Below are 16,311 nucleotides of genomic sequence, written 5' to 3'. Positions count from 1 at the left end.
CCAACTCATCCATGCCGACCAGATATCCCAACCCAACCTAGTCCCACCTGCCATTACCCGGCCCATATCCCTCAAAACCCTTCCTATTCATATACCCATCCAAATGCCTCTTAAATGTTGTAATTGTACCAGTCTCCACTACTTCCTCTGGCAACTAATTCCATACACGTACCACCCTCTGTGTGAAAAAGTTGCTCTCTTTTATATCTTTCCCCTCTCACCCGAAACCTATGCCCTATATTTCTGGACTCCCCGACTCCAGGGAAAATACTTTGCCTATTTACCCTATCCATGCCTTTTCGCAATAAAATTAGCACTGTGTTTCCTGAAGTTAAGAAAAGGTTTTTACTTAATTGTATTTAGTTCAGGCATCATGGTTTATTTTTTGATGTTTGGTTTTTGAGCATTTTTCTGCTGTATAATAGCCCATTCCCTTACTTTAGTATACCCATCAGAATCTATAATTGTACAATTGTGCTCCAAAAAGATTCTAAGTAAAATTGCACATAACATAACTTTTAACTTGGTTTAAGGACAGTTGCTTTCACTGACCATTTATGCCTGTTGGAGTTTATATCTTGCCACCAGGTTTTATCTTGAAGGATGTGTAAACGTGTCAAATGCTACCCATGCTTTCTCCGCGAAGGCTCCAACTAACATGTTGTGCAGACTTAGAAATCAGAAAAAGTGTTCTGTTTGCAGTTATTGTATCTCAAGAGTACATTATCAATGAACTTGGTCTTGAACTGTTTGCAACGATCGCCTGTCATATATGTAGCAAAAAATGTCTCTCTTTCCTCGTTATTCTATTTTCTTTCCTCCCTTTGCCTTCCACTTTCCCTTGCTTCAAATTTTCATTCCATTTTATCTTTCAGTTTTTTGTCTCCCATTTGAACTTAAGGCCTAGGTGAAAACTGAAAGAGCTTACAGAGGTCAGTTCTGTCTTGGAGTCATATTGAACATAGGAGGATGGTTATGGTTGGTGGAGGTCAATTATCTCAGCTCCAGGATATCGCTGCAGGCCCAACTATGTCCAGCTGTTTCATCAATGACCTTCCATTTATCATAAGATCAGAGAGGAGTTTTTGCTGATGATTGCACAATGTTCAGCACCGTTCACAATTTCTCAGGTACTGAAGCAGTCCATGCTCAAATGCAGCAAGATCTGGACAATATCCAAATAAGTTTGTGAGAAGATTTGTAGCTCGGGTGCTCGTTGTTGTGGTTCTGTTCGCCGAGCTGGGAATTTGTGTTGCAGACGTTTCGTCCCCTGTGTAGGTGACATCCTCAGTGCTTGGGAGCCTCCTGTGAAGCGCTTTTGTGATGTTTCCTCCGGCATTTGTAGTGGTTTGAATCTGCCGCTTCCGGTTGTCAGTTCCAGCTGTCCGTTACAGTGGTCGGGATATTGGGTCCAGGTCGGAGTACTTATTGATTGCATCTGTGGATGAGTGCCATGCCTCTAGGAATTCCATCTAGGAAAGCCAAACCGAGAACAGCCAGGGAATTCCTAGAGGCATAGCTCTCATCCACAGATTCAATCAATAAGCATTTCGACCTGGACCCAATATACCGACCACTGCAACGGACAGCTGGAACTGACAACCGGAAGCGGCAGATTCAAACCACTACAAATGCCGGAGGAAAGATCACAGAAGCGCTTCACAGGAGGCTCCCAAGCACTGAGGATGTCACCTAGACAGGGGACGAAACGTCTGCAACACAAATGCCCAGCTCGGCGAACAGAACCACAACAATATCCAAATAATAAGTGGCAATTAACATTTGCACCATACAAACACTAGGCAATGACCATCTCCAGAAAGGGACTGCCTAATCACTGCTCCTTGACATTCAGTGGTGCTACCTTTACTAAATCTCTCATTATCAACATCCTTGGGGTACCATTGACCAGAAACTCAACACATAAACACTGCTGCTACAAGAGCAGGTCAGAGGCTGAGAACACTGCAGCAAGTTGATCGCTTCCTGATACTGCAAAACCTGTCCACCTTCTACAAAGCACACATCAGGAGTGTATTGGAATACACCCCACTTGCCTGGATGGGTGCAGCTCCAATAACACTCAAAAAGCTTGAAACTATCCAGGACAAAGCAATCCTTTTGACTGGCATCATTTCACAAGCATCCTGATGTTACTACCATGCAATAGTTAAATATGCTGTTATTTCTAAATTTTAAAACTTTATTATTTTTATATAATGGGAAAAATTATTAGGTAGGATTTGATTTTTTTTCTGGAACTTGGTCTCAAAAACCTATCGAGATCTTGATCTCGCTACAACAATAGGCACTCAGGAGATCTGGGACTTGGTCAGGAATCAGAATACAATCAAAATAGTCTTGGATAAGAAATGCAGATCAGATACCAAAACCTAATGGGATATTGTTTGTAAAATGAAATCAATATTAATCATTGTGAAGTTCTAAATGCATAATTGCTGTAATTGAACAAAACATAGGTTATGGTTGGTGGAGGTCAGTCATCTCAGCTCCAGGATATCGCTGTTCAAAAGCTAGTTAGCAAGAAAAATAACCATTGTAAATTGAACTCATTAATACTTCACTATTCTGTATTTATGGCTAACCATCATTTTGATGATTGTTTTGGACATCTCATGCAGAACAATGGTCGGAAATGCATGTTCAAAGTTGGACTATAGATCATGTTGAAGGGATTTGGAAATATGATAGGCCAATATGTGTAGAACTATTTGCTTCTAATTGCATTTCAAAAACGTGCCACTCCAACCAAACTAATCTATTCTCCACATCTCCACTTGCCTCTTGTCCAAGTAGTAATTTCATCTCACTGTACAAATTCATACTGACCTATTTTCCCATCTGTGCCATTTACTTCAAAAACTTTGTGTGATGGTTTTCAACACTTTTTAGTTAAAGAAGTTTTTCTGAATTCCTTGCAGGATTGATTAAGGACCAAGTTATATTTATAGTTCCTAGTTTTGGACAAATCCACTCGTGAAAGCATCATATTTATATCTTTCCTATCAAACCCTTTCAGAATTTTAAAAAAGTTCACCTCACAGTCATTTGTGGAGAAAAGAGTTGCAACCTATAAAATCGCAAAATTTTACAGCACTTCATGGGGCCATTTAGTCTAGCCATTAGGCTGTGCTTTTTGAAATTTTGGAATTGCTGAGAATTATAATCTGTTTCTGTTTCTGTTGCTCTTGTCAGTCTTTTTGTGCTTTTTCCAAATCCCCCTTATTGGTTTAGAGAGAAGAGAGAAGAATTGATGGAGAGAAGAACTGATCTTTCTTTGTTGTCCAGACATTGTCCTATTGCATTGAAAATAAATACAGGTCGTTCTGTTATAATACGTGTTTCGTTAATGCAAATTCGCTATAGCACGATTGATGAACTGGGGACACTTTCTAAAGCACGAAATTTTAAAGCGTGTATTGGTTATAACACGATTTCGGCCCCATTTGTTTAAATGGTGCATTTTCTTATATCATGGGATAGCATGGGAATAGGGCTACTGTGTTTTCGCAGAACTGACTGTAGTGCTGTAAACTGATTGTGCTGAATAACCCGATCAAGGTTTGTATCTCTTGAGTATCACTAGGAGGAATAGTCCTCCTCTCAAAATGAGTAGAGAATGCTACTCTTCCCATCCCGTACAACTGGTACTGAAAACGGAAAGGGAAAATGTCACGTTAACACTGATTATGATGAATCATTTTGTTCCTCTCCTGCTCTTCTTACTGCCTTCAACATTTAAATACTAGGAAGAGGGCCCAAAGCCTAAATCTGAACTTTCAAATTCATAAAGGATGTAATAATTATTGCAGCTAGATTTGAACCTGGGTCACAATCAGAAGAATCTATCTATGTCTTATTTGATGCATGATTCAACTCCCACACTTTCTTATGAAAGAACCGATGAACTGCCCTTGAATTTCTCATGATACGTCGTTTCATAATGTAGCATTTTCCTGCTGTGGTTAGCTGACCTGGCCCGTTAAGATGTTTTAAGTAAGCATAGTTTAAGATCAATACAAGTTTGTTGAGAGAAGATTTGACTTTGGAAGAGACTTGTCAAAGATATCTTCCATCACTTTGCTGAAGGTTGAGAGCAGATTGATGGGATGATAATTGCCAGGTTAGGTCTGTCCTACATAATTTGCATTTTTTTCTGTCTAGCACATGCATGGCTCATGTGAGACTTATACACATGCAATGTGGAAAATTAAAGCCTCTTAATAATGTACTCCAATAGACTTGAGCCCACTTATGGGTTTAAATGCTGGTTAAATATAAATCGAAAATGTTCTTACTCAGGTTGTTGTAACATTTGTTTTAAAAGGCAGAACGTTGACAAGCTAAGATCTGAATGATTAAAACTTTAACATTGTTTCTATGGAATACAACTCCATTTCTATAAGTCAGAATTTGTGTTCAAATATAAGTAGTAAAATAACATTAATTAGCACAGGCCTCTATGTAAGGTATTTCATTGTCATTATATGTAATCATATACTTAGATGGATCTACTTTCGAACTGAGATACAGATCAGCACTCTTTTCATGGTCATTAGTTTGTATATTTTTAAAATTGTAAGTCATGAAAGGAGCATAATTCTGTTGTGATTTTGTCCATTGTGAAATAATATGCTTACATTGCAAGCCTTTGAAAGGGTAATATTGCTTAATTTGGATAGAATTATCTTGCAGTTTTTCAGAAAATATATAGCAGTGCAAAATTTAATGAGCAGAGTTTACTTCAGTTATTTTCTTGTTAATTAGCCCCTGCATCATGATTTCCTGCTCCCTTTTGCCTTTGTTTTATTCCATTACTGAGATGCATTCATGTAAGGTGAAAACTTTGTGCAAAAAATACCTCAAGCAGCTTTCTTAAGATTCAGTAAACCTCCTGAGTTGCAGTTTGTAATCAAGTACAGCAATTAGAAAGTTCAAATACCTTATGTTCCAACTCATAATTTGAGATTTCCAAATTTTGAGCTGAAAGGTTGCTTCTTTGTAGATGAATCTTATGACAAATGTTGGAATGTCTTAATGTGCAATTGTTACATATCTCTGCAAACAGATTCTACCTTCAATGGCTTCAGTAATGCTGCTTGTATCATGATTGTTTTAATAAATTGTGCATGAAAGCATCAGTCCCTCTAGGGGGTATGATGACTTTGATAAAGGACTTGAGTTTCTTGCTCCTATATCTGACATCTGAACTCCTAGTGTGTTGCTGCCTCATAACAGCCTATCCATTATGTCGCTTGAAATGAATCACATGTGAAAAATTGTTCAATTCCTTTTGCCCAAAACACTTCCACATTCATGACTATAATCAAGCATTTTAAACAAAAAATGTAGTTTGAATGTTGGCTTATATGCAACTTTGAATTAGATTTAAAACCTAATTACATGGAAAATATTAAATAAAACAGCAAGTGGGAATAAAAGATAAGCAAGATAAAATGCCAAGCCTCCCAAGGCTAGAAAATTAAGTCAAAAGTAGTCAAGTGAGTTTCAACATCAACATTTATTTGCAATTTAAAAGTTAGTATTTTGCATGGAGAATTGTGAAGGGGTTTCCAAACATGGGATTTAAAGGCTTGAGCTCTTTTGTTGCTGATAACTGTTGTGTGACGTACGTTATTAACTGATATGCCTATACATATGAATTAAACACTCGTTTTAAGTTATCCAACAGTACAGTCTTAAATGTTATACAACAGAGACCCAAGAGTACAGGTACATAATTCATTGAAAATTGCACCACAGGTAGAATGGTGAAGAAGACGCTTGGCATGCTTGCCTTCATTGCTCAGACCATTGAGTTTTGGATGTCATGTTGTGGTTGTACAGGATGTTGGTGAGGCCATTTTTGGAGTGTTGTGTACAGTTTTCATTGCCTTGCTATAGGAAAGATGTTATCAAGTTGGACAAAGTGCAGAAAAGATTTACAAGAATGTTACCGGGAATAGAGTGTTTAACTTAGAAGAAGAGGCTGGATAATTTGGGACCTTTTACATTGGAGCGTAAGAGGTTGAGGGTAATCTTTTATACAACTTATTGAGTTGTATAAAACCAAGAGGTGCAAATATAAGGTGAATAGCAAAGATCTTTTCTCTACAGTTGGGGAGTTCAAAACCAGAGGGCATATTTTTAAGGTAAGAGCAGAAAGATTTAAAACGGACCTGAGAGGCAGCCTTTTCACACAGCGGGTGGCTTTTATGTGGAATGAACTGCCAGAGGAAGTGGTAGATGCAAGTACAGTTACAATATTTAAAAGACATTTCGACAGGTACATGAATAGGAAAGGTTCGGAGGAAATAGGCCAAATGCAGGCAAATGGGACTAGTTTAGTTTAGGAAACCTGGTCGTCATGGACGAATTGGACCAAAGGGGCTGTTTCTGTTCAGTATGACTGTATGACTCTCGTTAAAAATGACACAGCACCATATTATTGTCCAAGTTAATCCTCATGGAAAGTGTATTCAGTTGGTAGCACTTAACAATTGCGCAGAGAATAGGAGATGGATAAATTTGCATGATATCTAACTTCTAATAATCTTTACACTCGGTTTAGGTTTTCCCAAAAAATATTTAGCTGCAAGTAACTTTATTAAAACATCAACAAGCAATGACTTTTTTCCATCAACTGTATGATTTCGAATCTCATTAATTATGGCTTCAAATGTAACCATGTTTCCATTATATATGTATTGTATAACCTGTATGCAGTGGGATCTGATGCCATCTATATTTCTGTTGCAAATTTTTTTAGTAAGCATAACACATTGTATTATTTAAGTTGACCCAGAATAGAAGATGACATCATTTATTCTTTCAATGTCAATGTGCGTCTTTACGACAACACTTGGCATAGAAAATTAACCATTTTTAAGCTAATAGCTGAGTGTTTGCGAAATATAATTAGGATTTAACCTCTTAGGCAGGAATGTTGTTTATAAATTGCTGCGTGGGATTAAGCAGTTATACAGATTGTGTCACCAAGCAGAATGTGAAGAGTTTCGTAGAATCTCAGAAATGTCATGGTGCAGAAGGTGGCTATTCAACCCATCATGTCTGTACTCGGAGGCTGAGCCTTTTGATTTAGTGGCAATCTGCTGCTTAATTTCATAATCTTGTATGTTGTTTCCATTTAAATAATCAGCCAATACCCTCTTGAATGCATCATTTGAACCTGCTTCTTCCACATTTCCAGTTAGTGTGTTCTACACCTTAATAACTTGTGGTGTGAAAACGGTTTTTCTCATCTTGCATTTGCTTATTTCTGTAAAACACTTTAATACTGTGTGCTTTGGTTCTTGATCCTTTTACAAGTTTCTGTCAATCTGCTTTCTCCAAAATCCCTCAGAATTTTGAAAGCTTATATCAAATCTCCTTTTGGTCTTCTCCTCTACAGAGAAAACTGTCCTACGTTATCCAATCTATCCTTAGAACTGAAGCTTCTCTTCTCTGGAAACATTGTTCTGCACTGTCCAATGCATTTGTATCTTTACTAAAATGTACTGACCAGTCCTATATTCAGTACAGCAGCTGAGGTTCACCTTTTGTCCGATATAAGTTTAGCAGAAATTTCCTGCACTTGTACTTTATGCCCCCCTTAATGAATCCTGGAATAATGTGCACTTTATAAAATCTGTACCTGTCCTGTCACCTTTAATGAATTATGCACATACATAGCCACGTCTCTCTACTCCTACACATCCTTTAGAATAGTACTCTTCTTTGTATCATAATATGTTACCTTGCACTTCTCCACATTGAAATTTATTTTCCATTTAGTGCATTCCATCAATTTATAAATGTCCTTTTGAAGCTCTGCACTGTCCTTCTCACAATTTACTGTTCTCCCAACTCTTTTTTTTATCATTTGCAAACTTTAAGTTGTCCCCTTACTATCGAAAAGATCAAGATTACATATACGTGTATAGTTTAAGACATGATCACACAGAGTGCGTTGTGAATGGTGACTGATGAACAGGGGTGCACTAACCCCAGTGTTCATGTTTTATATTTGGTTTGCAAGTTGACCCTTAATTTTGAAAGTTTTTTTTTGAAGCTTCAAAGGTTCTTGTGATCTATGGTAATATTAATCATATAATTATGGAATTATGTAATTACCCTCTTTTGAAAAGAGTATGGAAGCAAATTTAAGAAGAAATTATCAATTGGGGCAAGGTGAAGTATTGATTAAAACATGTTGTGTAATTTTGAGTCACAAATTATGCACACTTAATGGATGAAAGCATTTAAGAGATTGAATTACTGACCTTCAGATTGAGTGCTGTAGCATTCCTAATGTAATGTAGATAATGTATTTGAATTGACAGCTAAAGTGCTCCGTTATCCAAATTATGTATGGTCAAATCTTGACACGCAACTATTGGCTTCAGATTGCATTATTTCTAGAACAAGATGTAGGCAACATCATTGGAATACATAGCTGACAAAGCCCCTGTTAAATGGCATTCAGCTTCCAATGTAAATGAAAAAGTGTCACCATCTGTAGAGCCTTGAAATGTTCAGGATCTAGCTAATGATGATGATGAATTCGGAAATGAGATAATAATAATCATGCATCATATTTGTTACCTAGGGGAAATATGTTCTCCTACAAAGAACAGCTGAAACATAAAGCATATTAAAAGCCTCATGTCTCTTGTGATGCATCAGCTTAATTTGGTTTTCTTTTGATTTAGTTTTCTGTTGTAGTTAGCTTGGAAATGATGAAACACCTTTTAGTCAAGTTGTGATTTGCATTTTCACAACCTAAGTATATTGTTGTAATTTATGATGCTGGAACACTAGATCAGGATTTAAATCTTTCAGTTTTATGCAAGGCACTGAAAACTTTGAGGACTTTACAGGCAATGCTCGTATAAAGCCGTACCAGTACTGTTTTAAATTATTGGCAATAATTTGAGGTTACTCATCTATGTAATTGCAAGTCCTTGCATCGATAGCTTATTTATTGTAAGACTACCTTTTTGAGTAAATTTGAATGGAAACTCGGGATATCTACCTCCATTTTTGTTTCTTTTTCGCAAGGAATGGTTGTATTTTTCCTTTAAGACCCCTTTTGTGTTTTAGTAAGTGAGGCCATGAAACTGAAATATTAACTAAAATAGATCTTCGATCAAGGGTGTTCACATAAAGCTTTGTTTTATGACTTTTTTATGATAACGTATGTCTCGCATATTTGAAACCTAGTAGTTTAAAATTAAATTGTTTTGAAACAAAAAAATGAAACCTTCTAAAGGGAGGGGTCTAAGGTATAAAAGAGCAAGTAAATTCAGAGTCTTTGTGTGCTATTTCAAAGCTGAAGTTTGCATATTATATACCAAGGTTTTCCAAAACGTGGGTTGCATTGGGAGCTGAAAATGAGGCTGCAGTCGATGTTTTGAGTGCTGCACGCTGCCTTTAAATTCTTGCATTTTTTAAAATGTGATGGCTACAGACGATGTGGCTGATCTTTGAGGCCTGATTCCTGTCCTGAAAATCCCAGTGAAAGGTTAGGTGCTATTTTCTTAAAAGTCCTGCAAAATGGGAAGAGGGCATGTGAATCCGGATTTTTTTTAAATTAATGGCAGTAAAGAAGTTAATAAAATTGCATTAATGAAAGTGTGAGTTCTTGACTTGCTGCTCCTACATTGTCTTATTTTGAGGTGTTGGACTTATAGCATGTACTTACTACCACCTAGTGGTACATCTTTGAATTAATGCAATATGCAAGACTGCACATATTAAAGCCTTTCTATCTCTGACACAAACCAATCAATACAGGACATTTTCCAAAGAGATTATTGAGTCTGTAGTAAAGATGTCCACAGATGATACAAATTAATGCAATGTTCCTTATGGCAAATTTGAAACATTAGAATATCATATGTTTTTGATGGCTAAATTTAGATAATCTCTCCATCTTCATTTCTTTTGCTACCAATTTGTGAATTGATTTTTAAATACTGGACTAAACTCAGTAGAGTTAAAGAGTTTGCACAGAAATTCAAGCTATCTATTTTCAGGAAAGTGTGGTGGTCAAATGGATGAGTAGAGAAAGTGTGAGAAGTTAAACAAACTTTTAGTGAATTTGTGGAATTCCCAGTTCAACAGTGATTATGTGTTTGATGTTGAATCAGGGAGGAGGAGAAATCATCATATTAGATTATAATCATTGTGCCCACCAACCATCTGGAAACTTTTAAATAGCTTTTCTTGTTTCCATCCTTACGCTGTGGCATGATTTGTCAATGAATAGTTTGTGCTATATTTTTAAAAAGGATTCATTAATCATCTATACTCTATCAGCATTGGATTATGAGTCCTGCTTTCACACATGGTTTGTTACCCAAGAATATGACAGAATTGAGCTTTCAGCTTACAATGCCATGATGCCATTGTATTGTTCCTACTAGATTAGACGTGACATTTATACATGCCTCTCTTTTTAAAATAATTTGCATTGAAATGATGCTAATTTAAAATGTTATTTTTTGAAATAATGTGCATCATTTTGTGTTTATTTTGCAGAAAGAATTAAGCTTGCCAAGAAAAGGAAGTTTGTAAGTATGCACTAATACACTTAGAATCTTGTGTCTATGATGTATCGAGTGTTTAAAGCTTTTGTTTTGTGAATTTTACACTCAAAGTTAAGATTGTTAATGCTGGAATTAAAGCACATTTCATTTCAAGCCTACAAGGCACTCAACAAGCACTACCAGTTCAAGTGAAGTCCTTGTTTAAATGAGCGAAATGCCCTCTTCTCACTCTATGTTGTGTTCCCTGTTGAATTGAAATTACAGTTGCCAATTTCCAATATCAGCTGTACTCCTTTGAAATCCTCCATCTTCTTGATCTCACTATTTGTTATGGTCTCACTGCTATTCCAAGAAATTTCCTTTCACACCCAAGTGGTTATTTTTGATGCAATTCAGCTTAATAAATTTCAATAGCCTCCTTAAATATGAAGAATAGTTGAGATAAATATGATTTGATATCGTTAATTTTAGATCTTTGAATTTTGAACAGGTGGAATATGGATTTTCTGTGTCTGGAGAGGTTTAACGATTCGCTCATAGGTGTTTCTCTAGCCATGATGAATGTTTTGAAGAACAGTTTGAGAGTGTAATCAAGGAGGCTAATGGGAATTTGTTTACATCTGGGTGAGTTTAAGTGAACAGCATAATCAGATAGAAAATTCTGGAATTGGTTTTGGGGCTTAGGAGAAACACCCATATCTTGTGAGGGGAAAGCAAAAATACTTCCCATTTCAGGAAAGATTGCAGATGTGTAAAACAGTTGCTTCAGAGAAAGGGAGGAAGTTTAGCACTATTAAGAAAGATTTCTTCAGCGTAAGGAATTTATTTTAAAAGTTCCAGATCAAAAGTGTGTGGTTAAAACCCTTGAAGGGGTGATGTGAAGCTGAGGAAGCCACAGCTCAGTTATATGACAAATGAAAAGTAAGAATGTGGTACCGAAATAAAGGATTGGCCATAATCATATTGAATAATAAAGCAGGATTGAAGGGCCAGAAGGTCTACACCTGGTCTTAACTTCTATGTTTCCATCAAGGAAAAGGCTGTCAGATTATCAAGAAGGGTAATTAGGGCCATCATTAAAATAAGCATTATAAACATGAAAGAGAAGGAGATTTTATTGGTGTGACTCCTGGAAAGGGAAGTTTTTGGGATTAGTTACTGTATATTTTACCATCTTTCTAAATCTTTAAATTTGTGTTATCTGTAAATAGTTTTTGTTCTATTTTATCTTCATTTCTTTTGTGTAATAAACATCTGTTTTATTGTTAAACATCAGCTCGGATTATGACATGAAGCACATCTTATTCATCAGATGGTGATGTGTGTGGTTTTTACTCACCAATCCCCACCTAGAATATAGGTTGACTTTTCCTCATCCTAAACCACAATGAGCTGCTGAGGCTAACTTCCGGTTACTGCTTTGATCCTGATCAGTCAGTTCATGGCAGAAAGTGAAATGAACCTGGTGACTCTGGTTCAGTAAAGTTTTTAACCTACAAACCACTGACAAATCAAAGAAGTTTGACCCATTTATCCACCCTTTGGTTATGCCAGAAACATCTGTAAAGATATAATATTGAATTCTTATTCACTCAAATCGCTTAAGCGTTAACTCAGTTACCTCATCTGTTATGTGAGCATAACCTGAAATTTATAAATTTGGAATTAAATTTCCCTGCATTTATAATGAAACAATTAAACATTGAAAGTTTCTTGTTGCATCCACCAGCACTGTTTCTCCAAACTGACCTTTGGTGACATTGACCTTCAGGGCAAGGGTTGTCAATGTTGTTGAAGACATTACTTTTTCACTGTTGATATGCAATTCAGGTAGCAAATATTGCTAAATTTAATCAAGCATAGTTTAAGAGTGAAGTTTCAATGTACTTTATAAGACAATGCCTCAAGGATATGTATGCATGGAAAATACATACCTATGTATTTATATTACTGTTCGGGAAGTGCTATATCCAATTTGGGAAGTTATCAACTTTATGATGAGTTTTAACAATAGTGTCCACACCAGATCATTTGAAACAAAATAGAGGGAAGACTACTACTCGCAACAACAGGTAAAACTTCCTAACAGACTTTTGTGGTAGTAGTCAGACTTTTCCCATTTCAGATGACACAGTGCTGTGAGAGTAGTGTTCTAAAACTTTGTTCCACATAAAGTCGTAGAGATGTACAGTATGGAAACAGATTCTTCAGTCCAACCCGTCCATGCCGGCCAGATATCCCAATCCAATCTAGTCCCACCTGCCAGCACCTGGCCCATAACCCTCCAAACCCATCCAAATGCATCTTGAATATTGCAGTTGTACCAATCTCCACCACATCCTCTGGCAGCTCATTCCATACACATACCACCCTCTACGTGAAAAAGTTGCCCCTTAGGTGTCTTTTATATCTTTTCCCTCTCACCCTAAACCTATGCCCTCTAGTTCTGGACTCCCCGACCTCAGGGAAAAGACTTTGTCTATTTATCCTATCCATGCCTCTCATGATTTTGTAAACCTCTATAAGGTCACCCCTCAGCCTCCAAGGCTCCAGGGAAAACAGCCCCAGCCTGTTCGTTTAGTTTTCTTCTTTCTTACAAGAATTATTATTAATCTTGCTGTTTACAAACTTTTAAAAATTCTGAAATTATAGAGGGTATTTTATTGAACCTTCAAGAATGGGTAATGTGGTGGCCATGGTGACTTAATTAGGTGAAACTTCAATTTCACTTTCTCAATGACAGATCTTTGAGCTTAATTGAGTGGCTTCTCTGTGGTGGATCAGGCCTCATGCCATTCAGTGGCAAGTATTTTCTTGTAATTCAGCTGTGTGCAGTGAATGCTCATGGAAATAAAACCTTTTTTGTAATTGCATCCTCCCTTCATGAAAAAGTCAAACTCTCATGGCACCAAATTCCTATCTGTTTAAGGATGACATGGGACTGTCAACTTTGTGCAGTTGTGGTTCAGGTCTGCAACTTCTCTTGAACTCTTGCAGCACGAGGGGAGCCAGAGAATGTCGTCTTTCCTGGAGGCTTCAGACTAGCAGCAGCGAGTTGGTGAAGTGGTGGGGTAGGAGGTGTTGAGTGGGGTTAAGGGCGGAGAGGAATGAAGTGGTGAGGTAGGGGATGTTGAGTGGGGTTAAGGGCTGAGTGGAGTGAAGTGGTGGGGTAGGAGGTGTTGAGTGGGGTTAAGGGCTGAGAGGAATGAAGTGGTGAGGTAGGGGATGTTGAGTGGGGTTAAGGGCTGAGAGGAATGAAGTGGTGAGGTAGGGGGTGTTGAGTCGGTTTAAGGGCTGAGGAATGAAGTGGAAGGATTCGGCATCTTGGGTGCATTGCAGAGGTTTGGGAATAGTCAGTTAATAGGCAATCTATATGGCAGTAATATGGACATATTTCAGAGTCCTCATAAGGCTTTGAATTCACCTGTAATGCTTAAAGTATACCACCTAAGTATCCTGTCATAATCAAACATGTTCTATAAATGTAAGTTCTGTTCATATTAATAATGAAGGATACCCTCACCATTATTTGGACAAGAAAATCTGGACCAAATGTCTCTCTCCCTCATGCAAGTTGCATAATTAAACAAAGAATTTCAGATGCTGGGTATATAAAACAAACAAAAACAGAAATTGTAGAAGAAACTCAGCAGGTCTGGCATCATTTGTGGAGGTGTTTCAAGTCCAGTGACACTTCTTTAGAACTGGAGTATGAGCTGGCTTACCACGCTGATTGTAGTTCCTGAATCTTGGACACAAAGTACATTTTTATTTATTTCATAAACGAAGAAGTTAGCAATTAAGAACCAACGTTAAATTATGTAACGATGGATATAGAATTACTTGAGAAATGAACACACAAATTTTCATTTAATCTGCAGACTGGTAATGTGGGCATCCTAACAGTTAATCTTGGTGTGAATTCTGACTCAAATTGAACTTGTATGGGATCAGCTAATATTTGGCACAATACTGAAAGTCACCAGCAATAAACTAAATAGCTAGGAAGCGACTTCAAAGCTTGAAATTCAGAGGGGTTCTCTTGACATTTATCTGTATTAAACTGTGGCCTAATCAATGCTTCCAGTAATCTACTGATTAGTGTATAATAAACTGGAGAACATGTTTTATAAACTTTCAGTTTTTTTCAGTATTTTGTATATATAAGTAGGCAGCTGGTGTGTGTAAACCTTTGGTAATTATGTGCATAAGAATTGGTTTGAGACATCGTGTAAACATGTTGCATGTTGATGCAATTTATTCTTGCCACTATTTACCTCTTGCTGAAGGACAGTCTGACATCTGACAACCATTCATAGAAGTTGTCTGTCATTTTTATTTTGCAGGTTTAATGAGTTGAGATGCTAAAGCTATATTGATGGACAGCAGATGAAATTGCTGTTGTAGCAACTCTGCCACTGCAGAATTAAATTCTGTAATTATCCGTAAAGCTGAAAAAAAAGTGATGTGAAAGCTGACATTTTGAGTGAAATATCTGAACTAGTGATGCAAAACAGATATTTCTAGGCCCAGTAAGGAAATGAAAAGTTAATTCTTTATATTTCACAATCCATCACTCAAAATTTTTGCTGAACCATTTTTGTTCGTACTTGCAAGGACAAAGGAAGATACCATAAGACATAGGAGCAGAAGTTAGGCCATTCAGCCTATTAAATCTGCTGCACCATTCAATCACGGTCGATACGTTTCTCAACCTCATTCTCCCGCTTTCTCCCCATAAACCTTGATCCCCTTAACAAACAAGAACCTGTCTATCTCAGTCTTAAATACACTCGATGACCTGGGCGTCACAGCATTCTGTGACAATGAATTCCATAGGTACGGCTAAGAATTCAAAGTTGCAGTGAATTATTACCTTTGTTTTAAACTTTACATTTAAATATCATACGATGTTATGCTACACAAACAAACCTTTTCATTGTCTTCCTCCTAATGAGCAATGTATTCTCAATTTACTTTCTTACTCATGATCATTTACTCTTGTTTTGATTAGATTAGATTATTTACAGTGTGGAAACAGGCCCTTCGGCCCAACAAGTCCACACCGACCCGCCGAAGCGTAACCCACCCATATCCCTACATTTACCCCTTTACCTAACACTACGGGCAATTTAGCATGGCCAATTCACCTGACCCGCACATCTTTGGACTGTGGGAGGAAACCGGAGCACCCGGAGGAAACCCACGCAGACACGGGGAGAACGTGCAAACTCCACACAGTCAGTCGCCTGAGTCGGGAACTGAACCCGGGTCTCAGGCGCTGTGAGGCAGCAGTGCTAACCACTGTGCCACCGTGCCGCCCAGTTCTTTTTCAAAAAATTGATAGACTTCACTTTGGCTCCAGCTTTGTCAGAAAATTCTATAATCTTATCACCTGCTGTGTAATTTTTAAAAGTACTTCTTGTGATTGCTTATATTGATACCCTCTCTTTATCAAGTTTATAACTGATGCAGATAAGTTTTCAAATTTAGTTTAAATAAACTCTTACAATTCTGAATAAACATGGTTGGGTGCCTTCTGAAGGTCATCTTGTCTATTTTTGTAGAGTTTGCAATGTGAAATCACCACTTAGACCTTGGGACTTTTACATTATCCTTTCCTTAAAAACCTACACAAGTGCCTCTGTGAAACACACTGGCAATAAAACAAAATTGTCCTCGTGACATCAAGATGGTCAAACAGCAAATTTAAAGTAAATTTGTGCTTCCTTGCATGTGC

At 37.3% G+C, this 16,311-nt stretch overlaps 1 protein-coding gene across 2 annotated transcripts in view; it reads left to right on the top strand.

Moving 5' to 3' along the window:
• Positions 1-16,311, top strand: part of mast2 (microtubule associated serine/threonine kinase 2) — a 416,215-nt gene that overhangs the window by 198,593 nt on the left and 201,311 nt on the right. For both annotated transcript variants that reach the window (XM_060830482.1, XM_060830481.1), the window contains exon 4: positions 10,564-10,595. In XM_060830482.1, coding sequence (XP_060686465.1) covers positions 10,564-10,595 — 32 coding nt within the window. The remainder of the gene's footprint in view (positions 1-10,563; positions 10,596-16,311) is intronic.

Source organism: Hemiscyllium ocellatum, chromosome 9 (assembly GCF_020745735.1).
Source record: "Hemiscyllium ocellatum isolate sHemOce1 chromosome 9, sHemOce1.pat.X.cur, whole genome shotgun sequence".
In the NCBI taxonomy this organism is placed as follows: domain Eukaryota; kingdom Metazoa; phylum Chordata; class Chondrichthyes; order Orectolobiformes; family Hemiscylliidae; genus Hemiscyllium; species Hemiscyllium ocellatum.
Note: the sequence above shows the minus strand (reverse complement) of the source record. Positions and strands in the feature narration are given on the sequence as shown.